The sequence below is a fragment of the Talpa occidentalis genome, unplaced genomic scaffold (assembly GCF_014898055.3).
Source record: "Talpa occidentalis isolate TD23 unplaced genomic scaffold, MPIMG_talOcc4v2.1 talOcc4.8, whole genome shotgun sequence".
NCBI lineage: Eukaryota > Metazoa > Chordata > Mammalia > Eulipotyphla > Talpidae > Talpa > Talpa occidentalis.
This window is the reverse complement of record NW_023605194.1, coordinates 106,792,589-106,814,030: the sequence shown is the minus strand read 5'-3', so window position 1 is coordinate 106,814,030 and position 21,442 is coordinate 106,792,589. Positions and strand designations below refer to the sequence as shown.

The window sequence follows — 21,442 nt, the reverse complement described above, 5'->3', positions numbered from 1 at the left end:
TCATGACAGTCTAAAAACATCTATATCAATCAAAAGCAGATGTCAAGGACATGTCACTCCAGTGACGATCATGCAATGAACTAAAGAGATGTGTACTTCACATCATCAATCCCTTGATAATAAATGAAACAAAATAGCTACTTTACAACCACAAACAGCATTTAAAAAAATGACAACGTGTCTTTTTTGCAAAGGAAGTAACTAGCAGTAGATAAAGTTCAGATTATTAAAGAATGCCCAGTATGAATTCAAGGTTGAATACAGATAACCTTTAAATGACAAGGTGTCCAGAAAAAATATGCTTCATCTTGTAAAGTATAACTTAAGATTCAAGAGCAATATAGTTAGAAATATATTAAACATGAGCATGCTTCAGAGTTTTGTGATGTAAACAATGGGTAATTCTTTTTGTATGACAATAAAAGACTATTAAATATAAAAATATATGATTCCCCTATTAAAGTTGACTCCCATGTAGAACAAAAGATATTTATTTTTTCTACCAAAAATTTAGGTAATAATTTTTTTGGAATTTTTCTGTCTTTAAATATTATAATATGCTTTAATATGTTTGTGTTACTGTAAAATATTATAGAGCTAACAAGGTGGAAAGATTAAAATGAAAATCTGTACTAGATAAAACATAAAGTTAAATGACTTAAAACAAAGCTGCTGTATAAGCCAGGATAAATCCTCTTCATATATTCTACAGAAATCTAATAAAATTTGAACCAAATTCATGGATTAGAGATTAAAAGATAAATCACCTAGATCTGAATCCAGCTGTAACTGAGTTAATTCTTCTTAAAATTGTTACTTCATTTACACAATGAGAGACAATAACATTATCACCAAATTCATGAAACACCCATATTAGTTCCCAACACAACATAAATAATCACACCCAATTAGTCACTGTTGTCACCATCACCCCTCATCTGATTGGCAAATATATATATTATATATATATATTATATATATGAGAGAGCGACAGAAAGAGAGAAAGAGAGAGAGGATGGACAGAGGGGGTTTTGGCGCAAAACATTTTATTTTAATCTCTCAAGTAAGACAGGTATTTTAGAAGTAATTTTCCTTTTTCCGACTACATGTTTTCTCTTTCCTCATTTCCTCATTCATACACACAACAACATATATACCTTCCACCACCAAGATCACAAAACATTCAAATAAGAATGAATTTTAATCTCAGCCTAGAGTTTATAACAAAGTAACTTCTCCATAACAAATCAGACAGGACAGCATATTAAAGAATAAGTGAAAGGTAAGGCTATTAAGCTGAAAATAGATCTACCACATGATCCAGCCATTTCACTCCTAAGTACTGATCCAAACACTGCAAAAGCACTTATTCAAAGGATGCATGTATTCTGTGTTCACTACTACTCTATTTACAATAGCAAAATCATGGAAATAACTTCAGTGCCTTAAGACAGAGGTGCAAATTTAAAAAATGTCTTAGGTACACACAATGGAATACTACACAACTATGAAATAATGACCTCATGCCCACTGTGACAATATGAATGTAATGGTCAGATAATGCTAAGGGAAATAAGTCAGAAAGCAAAAGCTATTAACCAGATGGTTTCATTTATATCTGGAATATACAGAAACAAAACCAAGGGTCAGATTAAACCATAATAATAGCAAATCCTAGAAACCTGACTATGGAATTGAGAGGGGAGGAAACACAGCAGGCACAATGGACTATAATGGAGAGCTTGTATGGACGCCCTGGGGGTTTGGTGTGGTGACAAACACCTGAGGGGATGTGATCTTATGCGTCTGAATCACCCACAATGTGATAAACCAAGGTAACCACCATAAAAAATAATATGAGATGTGGAAAACCTAAATAAAAGAAAAACAAAACATCATATATATAATAAATTACAAATATCAGGGTTAAAATAAAACACTAAAACATAATTACCAATCACTAGAGGTGAAGTAAGAAATAACTAATAGGTATGAAAGTCAAACACACACATATCAAACATGAGATTAGTGATCACTAATAAAGGAAAAAAATGAAAAGACAATCTAAAATTTAAATAATTTTCCAATAAATACAGGAAATATCTGAATTTTCAAATTAGAACAAACATTGCTCCAGGAAAATTTGTTAATGTTCAAGACTAAGCCATATTACTATTAAGATATTAAAATTTATAGATCAATCAAAAATCTGTTATACAACAAGAAAATTATCAATTGAGGAAAAACATCAGACTGGCCTCAAACTTCTCTGAAAGCAACATTCAAAGACAGAACACAATGAAGCAATATCTCAAAGTTCTAAAGCAACCAGGTATTTGCCAAGAACATTAAATCCAACAGAATGAAATCTGAGTATAAAGATAGTATAAATATTCTTAAACCAGAAGTAATTTCAAGTTGACACATGGGCCCCTACCAGGGAACAATGTGCGCTGATCAATTAAGAATTAAGTTAAAAGAAATTGTTATAACAAGAGGGATGGAAAACTGAATTCATTTTACGTAATAAATATGCAAGTACTAGAATTTTTATTATAAAACATAAATGTCACATACATAGACCATATGAAAATTAAACATAACATTAAAAATTGAGAGGTGAAGGAGAAAATGAAAAGGAAGTATGTCCTCAGCTTTCTTAGCAGATTATTAATGGAAATATACAATTAAGATAAGTGAATAATAGGACTTTGGTTACATCTCAATAAAATAATTATTTTAAAAACTGAAGCCATCAACCTCTTAACTTTTTCATACATTATTGACATTTTTTGAGAAAGTAAGTCTTTTGTTAAAGAAACATTTGTTAACATTCATCACCTCAGTTGTTTTTACTTTCTTAAATTTACATACAATGCTAAAATAAAGAGCTTTGTATGTCCATCTTGGCTACTTTTGTTTTTATTACTTTGTTTCTAAGCGGCACTGATATTGCCACAGAATTGGTTGAATAGTTGTGTGTGTCTATATAATTTTGATTTAAATACATATGACTCACACTGGCTTCCCAAGATTAAAAATGTACTTTTCCATAAAAATATGAGTATCACTGTTGACCTTATCTTCCCGATCTCCTTCAACAGTGCATGTTATCACTTTTTACATCTATTCTCAATCTGAGGATAAAGAAGTGGCAGATGATTATTTCACTAATTTATATTTCCTTGTATCATTATACATGTTACTCATCACATTCTTCTGTGAATTTCTGATATGTATCCACTGTGTCTATTGTGTTGTTTTCTCTTATCATTTCAGAAGTATTAGTAGTTTAATGAATATATTAATCATTTAACAGTCTTTCCACATTCTATTATGTCTCTCCATGTTGTCGATGGCATCACTCTTCAGCTCCATGTTATAAGTAGTAAAGGAGGTTTACTTTTATACTTTCTAAGTGTCCTCTCATGACTACAAAATATTTTTATGACTTAGTTTCACTCTTAGAGTTTGCCAGTATTTTCCTAAAATAATTACTGTATCATCTTTCATCCTACATCCTTACTCCAGTGGGAATATTTTTTGTATATGCTATCTTTATAGTACTGTTTTAATTATTATTGATTATCTGAAGAGGCAAGTATATCCTCAATATTACTTTTTCATCTATCTTAAAACTATATTTAAACATTTATTTTTCTCCTATTAACTTCACATTTAGATATTCAAATTAATTTTTAGAAACTTTTAATATTTGGATTTTTTTAAAGAGGAAATTTGAATTTCTATAAACTCCATTGTTATTCTACTGAAATGGTATGCTAAAGGCTATTATACTGAATTTACACTTTAATTTGAGAAAAACTATCATTTTGTCACATTAAAATTTTCTTGTCTATAAAGAACATTAGGGAGATAAGCTGGAAAATATGAATAAGGTGTAGAGATAAAATAATAGCATACCAAAGTTAACGTCCTTATTTTGATAACTAACATTAAGATACAGAACAGGTTAGGAAATGTTTACTGAAGTAGTAAGAGAAAAAAAGGGTATTATGACTTTAACTCACTCTCAGAAAAACAAAGAGAGGAAGTAGCACATGTAATAAAACTTCAACAATCACAGAATCCAGGATAATGATGAACAGAAATTCTTGTATTTTGTAACATTCCTGTGAGTTTCAAACTATTTCCAAACAGAAGTGATTCCCTCTCTCTTCTCACTGTCACACACACACACTCAAACACACACATAGAGCAAGATATGCTATCTAGGATGTAATAACACCCTATTAGCTTATAGTTTGCTTTTGTAGTAATTAAAATGTACAGATTTGTTCCAAATAGTATCTATACTTTTATTAGAGAAGTAGAACAAAATCATTACTTTGTATTTAAACAGACCATGTTTCTAACTTCCATTCTTAGCTGACTGGTATTTGATAATCAAATAAAAGTTTTATTTTATTTTTTTGCAAATTTATCTTGCACCAAAGTCTCTTAGTAACTCTAGGTAAAATTATTTTAACCATTTAAAATGATGTTAGCAAATAGTCTTTATCATATTCAGATTTTTTTTCTTATACACACCTTTTTAGTTTTACTAGGTTGCTGAAATTTATCAATTTCTTCCTACACATATTCATATCTTCATATAATTTTTCTATTTTTAATTTGTTAATATAATTTACTTTATAGGTAGCTATCTTAATATTATACCATGGTTGGATTCCTGAATATACTGTAAGTGATCACAATATAAAAGTCTTTCATTATAATGCTGGATTATTGGCCTCCCTGGTGGCTCAGGGGTTAAAGTCTTAGCACTATTAAGCTATATTCAGCCACTGCCAGCATGAGTTTCACCCCACCCCCTGGCCAGGCAGCTAACCAACAGGATGCAGCAGACCTCTCCAGTCTCCTCATCCCCAGTTACCCTCAGCAGCATATTTCAGTAGATCTCCTGTTCTGCTCCCTACTCTGTCTCTGGTGAATCCTCTCGCCCCTTGTACTTCCAGCCTATACCCCAGTTCTTGTATGCATAAATAAAAAAATAAAACTTTATTATTTTTTAAAGATTTATCCATTTATACAAGAACCAGGGTACAGGCCAGATGCATGGGGTGAGCGGATTCACCAGAGACAGAGCTGGGAACAGAACAGGCAGACTGACAAAATACACTGCTGGGGGGGGGGCGGAGAGGGGGGAAGAAGGTCTGCAGAGCCATGTGGATTCTTGCCAGACGGCCGGGGATTGAATCCGCACTGCAGAGGCTGCAGACAGCTTCACAGTGTGGTGCACAACCCCTGCACCACCAGGGAGGCCCAAAAATAAATACATACATGCATGCATGCATAAATAAATAAATAAATAAATAAATAAATAAATAAATAAATAAATAAATAATGATGAATGAATAATGATAATAAAGCAAGCTTTAAAAAATGTTGAATTATGTTGGTTAAAGTTTTAGCTTCATTCCCATATTAAATGAAGTTCCATTTCTATAATTTAATTCTTCTATTATCTTTTTCATGTCATGACAGCTGCATAAAATGTACTGCAGAAGTTTTCATCTTTTTTCATGTACCAGAAAATACTGGCAACATTTGAATTATCTAGTCTTAACATGAAGAACCTAAATGCTGCTTTTTAATTTTTTCCCATTTGTAACAAATGTTCTTAGCAAATTTTCTGCTTCACCCAAGGTGAATTTTGGTTAATATACAGGTACTACTCCTTTAACATCTTCTATGAATTCACATGTTCAGTGGCATGTCTGAGATAAGCAGCAATCTCAGGGTGAATTTGCACTTGGTCCCATGTGTGGATCCGAAAAGAAACCTATATGCTCTCTCATTTCCTCCACTACAACTATGAGTGTGCCCCCAAACCACAAGGGCAAAGAAACCATCGTTTCCAGCTTCTCTCTGGAAACCTAGAAGAGCTTATCTCTACCGTAGGGGTTTTCATTGCCAATTAACCAGCTCTGCCTGTTCAGAGAAGGAAAAAGTCCTTCCCTAATTTACAATATTGGAAAACTATCAGAGTTAAGACCCAGATCACAAGGTTAAGATCAGGTCAGCCAAACACAGAAGCTGCTAGGACAAAGTTGTAAATAAGTGGAGTTGAGACCAGAGGACTACAGAGACTTGAATTATTTTCCCAGAAAGCCCCATGATTTTCTCACAGATTTTAAATTTTTGGTAATATATATTTGCTCTGGTGGTACTGACCTATACAATTTCCCATAAATACCATTTAAATATAATGGTAAGTACTCACATATGTTAAACCTACCTCAAATTCCGCATGTCTGTGAATATCCTCTGCTCTCTGCCTGCTCAGGATAAATTCAGCTTCATTTGCTACTCTTACTAGATGATCCTTCATTGTTTGGCTAAGCAACCTATAAAGAGATGAATATTGTCAAATAAATACATATGCACACACCCAAACTATATGATTATCCACTGTTCAAATGTGGCATATATTTTGCTATCTGAAGGAGGAGTGTTTATTTTGACATCACACCCAATGAAGTACCATTATTCACACTAAATATAACAGCAAAACATTATCATTCTGGCAACAGCTGATTAGCTTTTATCAGGTTAGGTGACCAACAAAAGCAACTAAAAATGCTGGATTAAATTTGTGTTTAATCTTTTTAAAGGTATTGGGAGTTTCCAAGGTAGCCACAATTTAAGGAGCCAAGTTCCCTGGAGAAGAAAGCACACAGATGACATTCAACATGATTTTTTCTGTTAAAGCATTTGCTATTCACAAGTGGGAACAGAAAAGCTAAGCAGAGCTAGCCATTACCAGTGTTAGAGAGGTAGAGAAACAAACTGAATTTTATGACTCGCCAAGAGGGAGCAGTCCTATTAGATTATCCAAGTTAATGGAATGAACCAGGTATACCCTAGAATACATTAAATAGACCTCAAAAACACTAAAACAGACCCTCAAATAACATTGTGGTGATTGAATTTAGATTAACTGGCAGCCAAAAAACTAGATAAAATTTTTTGAATTTCATAGGGTAGGGAGGGGAAGAAAAACAGGATGGGCACAGTGAAACCCCAGATTTTCATAAAACCTCAGAAATGCTACACACTAAAAATAAACAAGTTGGAAATAGGGCATACTCAGTCTTAAATTAACATAATTAGCATCTGTTAATCAGAAATCAGAATGAAATCCTTTCTGGAGGAAGATATCCTCTAGGGACTTAAATTTAACCCAGTAACTTTGAAATGCAATTGCCAACATGCAATTGACAATTAAGAGACATAAGAAGAGACAACACCAAATGAATGAAAACTAGATAGATGCCAACTGCAGAATGTCAAGACTGTAAAGTCACATACCTGAACACTGAAATACATGTAGTTATGATTCATGAAAATGCATTTAATAGAATTGAGCTTCAATTAGAATGGAAACTAGAACTACTGAAACGAGAACAACTGCACAAAATAAAAATGAAATTAAGAACAGCTAGATCAATGTACCAACAAAAAGAAGCATGGTAAGAAAAATAATGATAAGTTTACTAAATAACAGAAAATAGTAAATAGTAAAAAGGTCCAATGCAAATATATTTGGACTAAAGAGAGTAAACAAAAATAAGTAAACATTAACATCTGACATCACAATGGCCAACATTTTTTGAAAACTGGGGGTAAAATTTCTGAGTCATCCCTTGAAGTACAGCAAACTTTATGGAAAATAAAAGAAAACCACACCTACTCATGTCATAGTAAAATTGTCAAGGAAAAAAAGAAATATGGGAGAAAACATGAGGTAAGAACATGCCTTCAAAAAAAAAGCAACCAACTTTGTGTAAAAAAGAAAACCTCTACCATGTGGAAGTCAAGAACAGATGGCTAACTTTGGGGTCACTCAAAACCACTCCAGATGATTCATATGGAGCATTACTATTAATCACAAAGTTCTAAACCTTGCAACAAAACAAAACACCTTGGATATATACACCATTGACTCATTCTGACGAGTTTTTTCAAAACATCATTCACTTATCTACCATGAATACCAACAGAATGATTCATTTCATATAAATGGACATGTTTGTTATGTATAGAGCTATACTCACTTTTTTTTTAAAGATTTATCTTATTTATTTAAGCATACGAGAGCTGGGGTGTAGGGCAGAGATGCAGGGATGAGAGAATTTACCAGAGACAGAGTAAGGAGCAAAAGAGGCAAATCCACTGAAATACATGCTAAGGGAGCAGCAGGAGACAGGAGAGGTCTGCTATGCCAAGTGGGTTAGCTCCCTTGCTGGGGATCAAGCCTGTGCCCCAGTGGCTGCTGATGACTTCATAGTGCTGAGACTTAACCCCTTGCACCACCAGGGAGGCCTAAACTCACTTCTTTAAAAGGAACTGGAAATACAAGTTGGGCGAGGCTAAGGTTATTTTTTAGATGGACAGCAAAAGTGGTGAGACAACAAACTTAGACCCACAGTCGTCAACAATGACATATCTATACCAGAAATACACTGATTGCACTGGGGTACTTGCATCTCTTTGTGGTAATATTTTGTCAAAAGTATAAAAATATGATAGACTTTGATAAAAAGCAATTATCACATTACTAGTAAGGTACAACATGAACATGTTCTAAAAAGTGCAGAGAGAAATGCAGGTAGACCTAAGTTCACAAAAAGTTTCTTATAAAAAATACTGTCAGAAACAAAATATACAATGAGATTATTCTGAATTGGAAGACTATTTTTCACATTATTAGGTAGGAAAAGAAAATTGGAAAACATGTACAATATGAATTTAAGAAAAATATGAAAGAAAATAGACAAAATTGCCAATTATCTAGAGCAAGATTAACAAATGATGGCTTGTGGAGCCCTGTTTTTGTTTCTTACCAGTTCAACTGTTATCAACTGGCTATTTTTGTATCATAATCAATAAGTAGAGTAGTAGAGACACTGTCTAAAATATTTACTTAACAACTCCCCCTGTATTTTTCCTTTCTTGAGATTTTATAACAATCAATAATTAAATGAAAGGAAAACAAAATCCTCAAAGAAAATAGTGGTTTTCTACTGTTCTAACAGTTTCTCTACAGCTCTATTAATTTCACAGCATACTTTGAGTCCATATCTGACAGACCCTCCTCATTATCTCCATTTATGTCCAAACAATGACTTATAAATGATTTTAGGGTCCCAGCATTAGGGCATTTCAAATGCTATTAAACAATACACATTCAGGCATCAGATAAAAACAATCCCTAGTGCAACTTTAAACCTGCTAATGAATAACTTCCTATGCTTGCACAAATACAGAAAGCAAGGGCTTTGTAAGCACAGATATAAAATACTGGTTTGTGCTTCTTACTTTCTCTCTAGAGACCAAAAACCACACTGTGAATTTAACATCAATATATTGCCTCACAGCACTCAAACATTCATTGAATTGATTAGTCAATGACACACCATCCTCTCAGCCCCCAAACAAGCAACCTCAAATTTATTCTAGTCTCTTCCCTCTTCTCTACCAGCTTCCTCCAGGCTCCTAATCAATCAACAAATGCTGTTAGTACTCCTTCTATAATATTTCTAAAATTAACTTATGTTCTCTATTTCACAGTATCCTAAAAATCATAGCCTAATCATTTCATCCACATTATAAATGAATTAATAAGTCTGCTGTGTACTTACTCTGATCGTTAACATTTTTGTCTACGATGCCCTGTTTTTTGAATCACTGTCAAATATCTATTCAACACCTATATGCTATAAGACTAGGCTAAATTGGAAACAAAATTTATTTTTAGTTAAAGAGAAAGAAAATATACTAAGGTCATTTCTTTTAAACTCTTATAAAAGGGCTGTGGTAGATACATTCCAACATGACCTCCAAGGAATCCACATTTTATATGATCCCATCCCACTGAGTTCAATATGGGTCCACTCTGGGACTTGCTTCTAGCAAATAAAATCTGGTAAAGATGATAGGATAGTCATTACATAATTAGGTTGTTTTTTCAAAGTAAAAGTGATAGAATAGTCACTCCCATAATGTATTACACTAGAAGGCTCTGACTTAATAGATTCTGCTGCCAACCTTGAAAAAGTAAGCCACCATGTGTGAGAGGATCACCTGACAGGGGACTAGTTAGGACTAAATGCAAATAGTAAGATAACTATGGGTTCCATAACACTACAGAAAGTTACAGGTTTTCTTCCTATCTAGTGGTTGTTTCTTCACCATTTCTCTTTGCTACAGCTTACTTCCTTAATTTTGTAGTGTTCCAGAGCTCAGCTCTATGTCCTTTCCTCTATCTAAATGATATCTTCCATGCTGTGGTCTTTAAATTTTACAAAGTGCTTCAGATTCACAAGTTTATATCACAAACCCTACTCTCTTAGTTCCCACAGTCAACTGCCCAACTGAAATTTTCACTTGGATACACAAACGGTCATCCATATCCAACACTTCAAAAATAGAGCTCTTACTTCTACCTACCCACTGACAATAACTCAACCCCTACCCCTACCTCATTTTTTTCTACTCTAATAAGAGCACCTAAGACCACTAACATAAACCCTAGGATTAATCTGATTAATCTTTTCCTCATCTCCAGAACCAATTCATAAAAGCAAGTTCTGCTGCTCTAACTCTTCAGTATGTCTATGTATCTCCACCAAAACTGCTATCATCTAAGCCTAAGCTACCTTCAACAACAAACTAAAATATTTCAGGAGTATCTTCATTGACTTATCTACTTATATTTCTGACTCACACACTGATCCTATCACAATTTATTCTTTTAAAAACATAATTCATGGTGTAAGGGAAACCAGATATTCAATGCAAAGAATAAATTGGACCTAGTTACACCATATATAAAAATTAACTCAAAATGGATTAAAAACCTAAATATAATACATACAACTATAAAACCTGAAAAGACAAATAGGGGAAAAGCTTCATGACCTTTGATTTGGTAATGATTTCTTGGATATAGGACCGGGAACACAGGAAACATATAAATTGAAATACATCAAAATTTTAAATTACTGTGCATCAAAAGATTTTACCAACAAAGTAAAATGGCAATCCACAGAGTGGGAAATAATATTTGCAAATCACATACCTGATAAGGAGTTAATACCAGAATATAAAAAGAACTTACAACTCAAAAAAAAAAAAAAAAAAAAGATTCCAAACTGGGCAAAGTACTGAATAGTTTCTCAAAGAAACAACTGACCAAGGGGCCTCCCTGGTGGTGCAAGGGGTTGAGCATCGCACTATGAGGCAGTGCACAGCTTCTGCAGCATGAGTTCGATCCCAGCCGGCCAGGGAGAGGCCCACATGGTGGGGCAGAACTCTCCTGTCTCGCCCGCTGCTCCCCTCAGCAGTGTATTTCATCAGTCTGCCTGTTCTGCTCCCCATTCTGTCTCTGGTGAGTCCTCTCACCCCCACTCCATGTCTCTGGCCTGTGCCCCAGCTCTTGTATGCATAAATAAATAAATCTTAAAAAAAAAAAAGAAAGAAAAAGAAACAACTGACCAAGAAGCACAGAAAAAGAAGCTCAATATCACTAATGATTAGGGAAATGCAAATTACAACCACAATGAGAGACTACCTCTTGCCAACTACTTTGGCTGCTGTCAAAAAGCTATTCTCAGTATTAGCGTTGGCAGGATGGCAATGTAGACATGCACAACTTCTGAGGGAAACAATGGAGAACTGCCTTTACTTATTCCCCTTTTCTAATCAATCATAGCACCCAAGACATACTGTTCAGATAGGCTATACGCAATCAATGTTTGATAAATAGTTTGTGGCAACTGTTCAAAATAAATATTCAAAAGTATCTACATTTATCTGAGTAATTAAAAGCAAAACTACAGTTTTCTGGTGACACATAACTTTATCATAAATTTAAGTTTGAAATATTTTCACTGGAAAATAAATAATATTGCTGTCTAACCTTATTTAAACAAGTATTAAAAATTTGATTAGGAGATATATAAATATTTAATATTGCCTCCAAAGAAAGGATACCTTTCATAACTCCCATTTATTCAAGTTAGATATACCAATGTGAATTTCCTTCATTATGGATAATATAAAAATGACTTCAAATTAATTTACATGTAACATCTAAATAAATACTTTGATTTTTTTATGGGACCATATTTATATTTCCTAAATATACATATTATACATTATTTAGCAACTGCCACTTTATCAAATAGTTGTGCAAACTATTCTTTCCAAAAATACAGAGATAAAGTTTTAATTATGATAAGTAGTCTCAAAATACTAGGTTTACTATAGATTAAATTTCTAAATGCAAAGCACAAAATAATTCACATATTTTAATATTAAGAAGAAAAACTATGTATAATTTATACCTACAGTGCAAGGAGAAAAAAAAATGCTTGTGTCAGCTTTAGGAAACAAACAGCCCTATCAAGTGACCAGCTAGAAGAGATTCACACTAGAGGTTCAATAAATAACAGTAATGATGACAACCATCTCCCATAACTACATTACAGCCCATTGTCCACATCTGATTATACTAGTCTAGACCTTGGGTAAGCACATACACACATTTTCACCAAGAGTTTTCCAATATTACGGCTGTTTCCTGGGCTTTCTGTGACCCCCATTACCAGCAACTGTCAGATTTTCTTTACTAAACATCTTCACCCCTAATAGGAAAGGAAAGTTACCAATCTTTTGCACCCTAACAACTGAGCATAAAGGAGCAATGCCCCTAATTAGCTATACTTCTATCACTGCAATTTCTTTAGAATTAAAAAAAAATTATAAATCAAATCTGAGAGGAAAAATTTGCTTACAAAGTCTCCCTGCAGTAATATCTGAAGCACTAAAACCTCCTTTCACAGAATTCATCTTCATTTATTAACAGAGACTTTAACTTTACAATGCCTATAATTCTCCATGTATCTAACTTCCTGCTCACATCTCTCTCCCTCTCTCCACCTCACACATATACATGGCATATTCAATAATTTGAAATTGCAAAAATCCTAAACTGATATCTCTCTAGTCCATTCGGAAGCAAAGCTCTCACAACGTTCTATAAGATACACAAAGGTCTAATGTCATAGGATGCACAAACCTGAAAACTTATAAAGTACAGACTGATGATCAACAAAAGAATATTTTTTTTTTTTTTTTTTTTTTAAAAATTCTTAAAAAGCCTATATCTTAGATCTAAGGAAAAATCACATGATTTTCTCACTAGAGAAATATCCAATAACCATCCATTATTGGCAAGCATACTATCTTATAAAAGTGTCCAGAAATAATACATATTTAAACCAGTGATTTTTTTTTTTTTTTTTTTTTTTTTTTTGCTTACAGCATGTGTCTCCTTTTATTTTTTTTTTTTATGTATATTAATTTATTTTGCATCAACCTATTTTTCCAAACCCATTTGACTATAATCCTTAGTCCCGAATACCCCAAAACAGTGTCTCTGGTTCATAGTTTTTTTGTTGATTTTGATTTTCAAGACCTTATATTCAGGCCTGGTCTTAGAAGGAAAAAGATTCCTGCTATGAGTGAACCATCCGGTATTTTTTTTTTCTTTTTGGCTTATTTCGCTGAGCATGAAGCGCCATCCATGTTGCTGCAATTGCATGTGTTTATCTAACAATATTTTGAAACAAAGTTATAAAATTCTTTAACAGGCTTCACTCATATTAAGACCAATCTAGATTTTTCTCAGTTTAGAACTAGTCCAGGGTACAGGTGCATCCATTTTTGGAAGACAATATCTTTATCAAAGCACAACAGAGCATTCATACACTTGACTAAAACCAGTAATGGAAATGGTAAATAACAGAAAATTATTTCTTCCTGAAAACACCGTACTCCAGTGACATGTTAACTTCATATGTATCTTAATGTCACAGTCTGCATCAACCTATTTTTCCAAACTTATTTTGCACTATAACCCTTAGTTGAATATTTTAAAACAGTACTCATGGTAGTATAAAGGCAAGGATGGAAGCAGAAAGACCAAAAAGAAGGCATGGTCTAGATGGAAAAATCTTGGAACCAAGAAAAAAATTATTTTGAAGATTTTGCACAGAGCGAGAGAAAGAAGGAAAAACAATGAGGGAAATAGTGGGTACCCCCAATTTGTGATTTCTGTTACAAAATAACTCTCATTTTCTATTTTACTATAACTGTCTTTGTCTCTTTACTGTGACTAACATTTCCTAGGAATTGATCCTTTTAGATTCCACTCTGATCACCTTTATTCAAAGATAAACATCCTCTGCCCCAACACTGTTCCTTGTTCTCCTGCCCCCATTTTAATATTCTCCATTGCACTTATGACCTTCTCACATAAACTTTCAATTTATTTTTATGACATTAAAATTCACATGTAGAAAACAGACTTACACTGATGATCATTTCACAGTATACACAAATAGAGAATCATTTTGGAAAAATTTGAAACTAATATAAGCTAATCATATCTCAACTTAAAAAAAAAAAATACACTGTATGGGACTGACAGTGTCTACTCTATCCATTGAGGAATCCCCAAAGCTCAGAACCAAACCAGTGAAAAAAACTGGCATGCATAAATTATCTGAACAAATGAAGTGAAGGACTCTTAATTTTATTTTCATTTAACTCTATCAGTATTTAGTTTTCTTTCCTTTTCTTCCACCAGTAATTTGCTTTCCCTTTTTCCATACTCACTTTTACTTTATATAATCATTACATTTCTCTATAAACTGCTTTAGTTTAAGCAAACATACACAGGTACATAAGTATATTCTATAGGCACATTTAATTCGTATCACCTTTATCCGACAGTTAAATATTTTGGTCTTACTAAAAAAAAAATAACAAATCCTACACTGCCAAGTACCTAAAGCCATAAAATCCAGTGCAATTTAATACTGTTAATGATAAAAAGCACAATTTTAATGTTTACCATTGTATGACACACAAAATAAGCCTAAGTAGTAACAAATACAAAAATAATGGAAATAGAAAAACCACATAAAGTTTCCCAAACAAGCTTCAAAATACAAAATCCCTTGAGAAGAAGAAAGAATTATAAATCATGATAAAGGTAGGTGATTGAAAGTGAAAATTGGGAATAACTGTATTAAACCAAAACACATGAAACATGAAGAAAAAATACGTTTATCTTAACTGAGAGAAGAAAATCCCAGCCCTCCTGATAAACCATTAAACCTTTACAAGATAATAAACATGCTTTAAACAGTCTAATCTTTTACAGAAAAGAATAACACCTACTCTTTCTAAACAACCCACACAAACTTCTTTATCAATTCAGTTCAGGGATAGAACAAATAGAGATGGAAGTCTCTTCTCAACAAGTCTTTGTGACAATGATGTGATGGCCATATCAACTTAAATATTCAACTGAAGTTTTTCTTTGAAGTGTTTCACTACATATATAATTTTTAATATTTAACAAGAAAGCATATGCCTCTTATAGAAACACTCCAGTTTTCAAGAGACAAACTACCTTAATTCAGATTTTGGTTAATTCAGATAAAACCTTAAACACACAACAGTTACTTAAGTGCAACAAATATCTTTGGTGTTTTATCAAAAATTAACCTAAATAATAGACAAGGGGGTAAGAATTAAGTGAAGTGTGTTTTGCCATCTCTTATGCCCTTGTTCCTTCTCTCTCTACCTTCCCTTCTAATTCACTCTTCTACTCACTCATAATACAGACATTTACTAATAATACAGGTATGTACAGAAAAAAGTAGAACACTGGCGTTGCTAAATGATCAGAAAGCAGAAGCACAACCTAAGCAGTAGAATTTTGAAGAAACAGACAAGTGTTTTAGTACTGGAAACATTGTGTCTTTTATGAAGGCTATTTACAGATTCATATACAAATCTGAGTTATTGCTATCGTAAGGAGGTACCACTTATCTTCAGAGGATAATCAAGCAGTTTATGGGATAATCTATCCTATCTTTGCTTTTCAAAGGTGGTGGGAAAGAAGAGAGTCAAAATAGTACTATTTGAGTAAAATCCTGGGAGACTGCAGAAGTTTTCAAAATATTTTTAGTAAATTAATTGCAATTACAGGATATTTTATAATTATTTCTGTATTTAGTAAACTATGAAATTCAAGATAAGAATTTATACACAAATGCCTTTAAATTAGTATTCTACTTCCCTGCTTTTTTGTCATCAAAACTTCACAAACTTTAATCAGTCATTGGAGTCCTCTTTATTTCTTAATTTAAAATATAAATGAGGAAAGAACTTTAGAAAATACATAACAAGGAAGTTAAGAAACTCCATAGCATATCCTGACATTTTAAGCTATAGTTTACTTAAAGGAAATGCACATTACTTGTACAGAATTGCAGCAAATAAGAAGAAAAAAACAGATGACCTAATTAATAAAATGTGCAAGATGACCAATATTTATCCAATGCATTGTTTCTGCTAACACAAGTGAATCAAGTCAAATTATAAGACTCAGTAATGTCTTATGGAGCAGCTGCCTTGATCACGGCTGCCTAGAACAACATCAGAAACTTAAAATGCTCTGAAAATATCTGTTGGATATTTTTGGATGGATGACTGGCAGGAAGAAAAAAGACGACCTAGAAGCATTATATATTTCTGCTTGCAAAATTACAATATTGAGACACTAGATTTTTTAAGAAGAAATTCAATACAAAAGAGAATAATTGGAGTAAGACAATAAAATATAAAATCCTAAGCACCTTTTGAAATGAAAAAACTTTCAAAACCCGCTGATGTAACAAAAATTTAATTTAAAAATATAAACAATAGTTCTATTGGAATTCGTTTAATTAGATAAATGTTCAGTTAAAAATTATTCTAAGGTGAAAGGGAAAATAAATAATAGAAAACAAAACAAAGCACATAGATAAAACGAAGTCAGATAAACACAACAATGTGGCCTGCCACATTTGAACTTATTGTAACACTGAACCCTTAGACTTTGTAAGAAGGAAAAAGGCAAGGTGATAACTGACTTTACTATTTCCTATTTATGGGGTGTCACAGCATCACCAATTTTCTAAAAGAAAGTTATACCTTTCAGAAAGAATGAAACTCTTTTATATCAATTACTTGCATATTTAAAAAGTAAACAGAGATGATGCTGATGATATGATTCAATGTATCATGAAACATCCATGAACAAAATTCATGATTCTGTAATAACGTTCTTGTTCACAAAATGTAGAAATTTAATTTTTTAAATTTGAACATTTCATGATAAGCATATATATTTTCTTTTGGTAAAATCTGTTAAAGAAATACCCTTAGGTAATGTCAGTGATTACTCATTACTTTATTCCTAGGGAAAAAAAAATACTTAAAATGGTATGTTTACATGAAAAATATCAATAATTGAATTAAATACTATCAAAACAATGTATTTATAAAGAAGGTATCTTATAAATTTAACAGGTAAGAGAAAGATTTCTACTGAACAACAATTACTTATGTCTGACCTAAGTAATTGATTTGCTAATGATACCCATCAAGTCTGATAAACCTTATGCTGTAGTCTCAGTCTGTAAAGGTCTTCATGTTATTTACACTAATAAAACATTAATCAAGGACCAAATTTATAGCAGCTACTCCATAAATGAGGTCAAGGCAGGTCAGGCTTACATAACAAGAAAAAAAGAAAAGGTTGGTTTCTGCAGTTGAAAGAAAATCCCTTATTACTTATTCTTCTTGCCCCTGGGATTAAGTCCAGTAGCGGAACATTCCAAACTACTTCACAAATACATCCATTCCTACATAAACTCATTTAACCTCAACGTAGTGAATATTTATGAAAGGGAAGCCAAATGCACCAAGTAAAAAAAAAAACAAATCTCTAAATTGTTCCTTTAAACTATATTCTACCTTCTAAAGAGATAATACAAAATTTCAAATATCACCTACAATATTTCACTAACAAATGTTAGTATTATTTCCACAACTGTTTATTATAAACATTCATTTAAATGACAAAGGCGAAGTACTTTCTATAGGCTAAACAATGAAGGAGAGAATGTTTTCTGACCACAGGAAGCTAGCAAACTCAGAAAATAAAGTAAGCATAGGTAAGAAAGCAGAAAGGGGTGATTTTAAAACTTATGATCACAGTTGATATAAAAACAAGTTATTCAATTGTTTCTGCAATAAGAAAAAATAACAATCAGTCCTCCTGGAAAGGATATTTGAGAGTAACATGAATTCATTTCTTAATAAAACACAGAAATTCCTTAATGTAAAATATGAGATAATAAGATTCCACATGTCTGTGGTTTTCTGGGCCTTTGAGTGTACATAAAGTGCAGGCTTGAAAAAGACTGATGTAGGGAAAAGCTAAGGACAGACATTAAAACTGTTTCAAATTTGAATGTGTTCATCAAATAATAGATTCACTAGCATGGTCAAAGCTTTCACCAAGATTTCTGGTCAATAATTGGCTCACTTTGAAGATGTAGAGAAAGACAGGTGACCCCTAAAAAGCCAACCAAAAAAAAAAAAAACAAAGAATTCTTAAAGTTTAACACCAACATTAACAGAACCACGCTTCAACAAATTCTGCAATTAAGTCCAAGCACGTAGCTTTTAACAATCAACAAACAAAATTTAATTAAACAATCATTTAAAAAATTATATACCACAACCAAGAAAGAATTATCCCAGTAGCAAAAAAGCTGAAGAAATATCATAAAACCAATTAATACAATCCATCACATCAACAAACTAAAAATAAAAATCACACGATCACATCAACAGAGGAAAAAATGCACTACACAAAATCTAAAATCCATGATCAAAAAAATTCTCAGAAAATTGAAAATAGAAGGGAAATTTCTCAACATTATAAAGAATATTCACCGAAAAACCTGTAGCAAGTAGCATACTCAATGGTAAACAACTTGAAATACTACCTTCCTAACAGCAGGTACAAAACAAGGATTTTCCCTCTTACAGCTCCTTTTCAAACTCATACCAAAAGTTCTAGCTAAAGAATTAAGAAAATGGGGCCTCCCTGGTGGCACAAGGGGTTAAGCAACGCACTATGAAGCAAACCGCAGCCTCTGCAGCACAAGTTTGATCCCCAGCCCGCCAGGGAGCAACACACATGGCTCAGCAGACCTCTCCTGTCTCACCTGCTGCTCCCCTCAGCAGAGTATTTCAGTCAGTCTGCCTGTTCTGCTTCCCACTCCTGCACCTCTGGCCTGTATCCCAGCTCTTGTATGCATAAATAAATCTTTTTAAAAAAAATTAAGAAAATGAAATAAAAGACAGAAATGGAAAAGCAAGACATAAAACTATATTAGTTCACAAGTGACATAACTGTATGTGGGAAACCTGAAAGAATCAACAACAACAAAAAATGCTAGAACAAATAAGGAATTATACCAAGTTTGTAGGATACAAGATTACTATATAAAAGTCAACTATTTTCCTATACACAAACAATAAAACATCAAAGGCATCAATGACTATATGTAAGACTCATGAAAAATGATTGTTTTGTTTATTGCTATAGCCCCAGCATTAAGGACAATTCACAGCACATAGTAATAAACAATGACTGAACAAATAAATAAGGAAATGGAAGCTCATAGAAGAGGATGTACTTGCAAATAGCCTTACCTATTACATGTAACAAGAGCATACATAATTAAGGATATTTATATTTAGTGAAACCTACACTAATCAAAATCAACTTTTATAGCAAATTTTCATTTAAAATGAGTAAGAATTTTCTTTAAACAAGTTCTATAAATTATAGAAAATCTGAATCAGATTTTTTGCTTAACCTGATTAACCCTGTTAATCACATTATACAAAACAAATATAAATTTGATCAATTCTTGCCATCTCTTTTTCCTTTTTTTTAGTTGCATGGGCTCCAGAATTTTTTTTTTTTTTAATGAAGTGCCACTGTTTTACAACCTTATTAATTTTTTGACAGCATAGGATCTCTACTCTCAGGTGTGGTCATTATCGATCTTCTATCACCAAAGCACCCATGGTCCTACGCCATAGTCCATTACGCTCACCCCTTTATCTCACCCTTCCCCCACCCATCCGAGATGCCTCAGATCTCCCCACCTCCTTTTCTATATATAAATGTCAAAAAACATCCAACACTTCCAGGATGGAAATTCAACTAAGAGGTTTTTAGCTATTCGTTTTTGGTTTGGGTTTGCTTTTTTTTTTTTAATGAATAAACGTACTGAAATTTTTGCTAAAGATAAAACAAAAATTAGTCATCCGCTTAGTGAGAAATATTCATTGACTGCATATCACTTAATAGACTCCAAACTACAATTTAGATGTTTCTCATATGGACCACCGCAATAGCCTTGCTACTGCTCTTTTTTTTTCTTCGATCTATCCTAAACATTTCTGCCAGGTATCATTACAAAACCCAAATAACAATGGCTTCGTGGTGTCTTCAGATAAAAATTCCAATATGCCAGCTTAGCTATTTTATGATCCAGATGCCCAATTCTATAATTCTAATACAACTAAACACACACATGTGAATATCATACACATACACACACACCTCTTCCCACATTACAAATTATTCAAATATTCCATTCCCTGTATTTAGATTGCCTTTCACACACATCCCCCAATTTATCCATAATCCCCAATTTTCTAATGTCTAGATGAATAATCCTACACATCCTTGAAAATACATCTCAACAATCATGGTCCCTGAGGAAATTTTGCCTAATTTTCCCATACTAAATTATGAAACCTTTCTCTTTTTTTCTCAATCCTTCCTTAATAACCTGTAATCAAATACTTCTAGGACAGAAATTAGCATAAAGCATTATAATTACAGGTTTATTTTGTTTGCAATACTTGTTTGTGAGCACCTATCATTATTTACTGAGTTAAGAATTTTAGTGGTATGTAATATCAAACAAAGTTATCAAGACCCTTTGTTACATTTTTCGAAACATAAACAAAAGAGGCTATATTCCCAGTTCAAATCATTTTTGCAATGATAAAGTGAGTCTCCCAGCACTGGCCAGAACACTGAAGAAACATTCCGAAACAGTAATTGTGTATAGAATGCCATTTACAATGGAAGCCAATCATATTTTTTACTCTATACCTTAGGTCTTAAATTCAATTAATCCAAAATCAACTGCCACAAACAGACAGTAAGTGGTACACTCATCAGGTCCTTATTTTACTTTTAATTCTTTAACTATCCTAAATCTATTTTCTCTCGTATATCTTTTTTATTTCTGTCTTGTCTTTGGTTTTCATTCTCTGTTAATGAATTTCCTTCCATTGAATTCTTCTCGCTCTACTCTTTAAATGTAACTCTTACCAACTTTCTCCCCCTCTACAATTTCTCATATTACAACAGAAAACTAAATTTGTCCCCAATTTTAAGACAGGATTGTGACTA

At 32.8% G+C, this 21,442-nt stretch overlaps 1 protein-coding gene across 4 annotated transcripts in view; it reads right to left on the bottom strand.

The window, feature by feature from the left end:
* Nucleotides 1–21,442, bottom strand: part of LRBA (LPS responsive beige-like anchor protein) — a 493,454-nt gene that overhangs the window by 315,814 nt on the left and 156,198 nt on the right. For all 4 annotated transcript variants that reach the window (XM_037497443.2, XM_037497442.2, XM_037497444.2 and 1 more), the window contains one exon: nucleotides 6,263–6,371. In XM_037497443.2, the coding sequence (XP_037353340.1) occupies nucleotides 6,263–6,371 (109 nt within the window). The remainder of the gene's footprint in view (nucleotides 1–6,262; nucleotides 6,372–21,442) is intronic.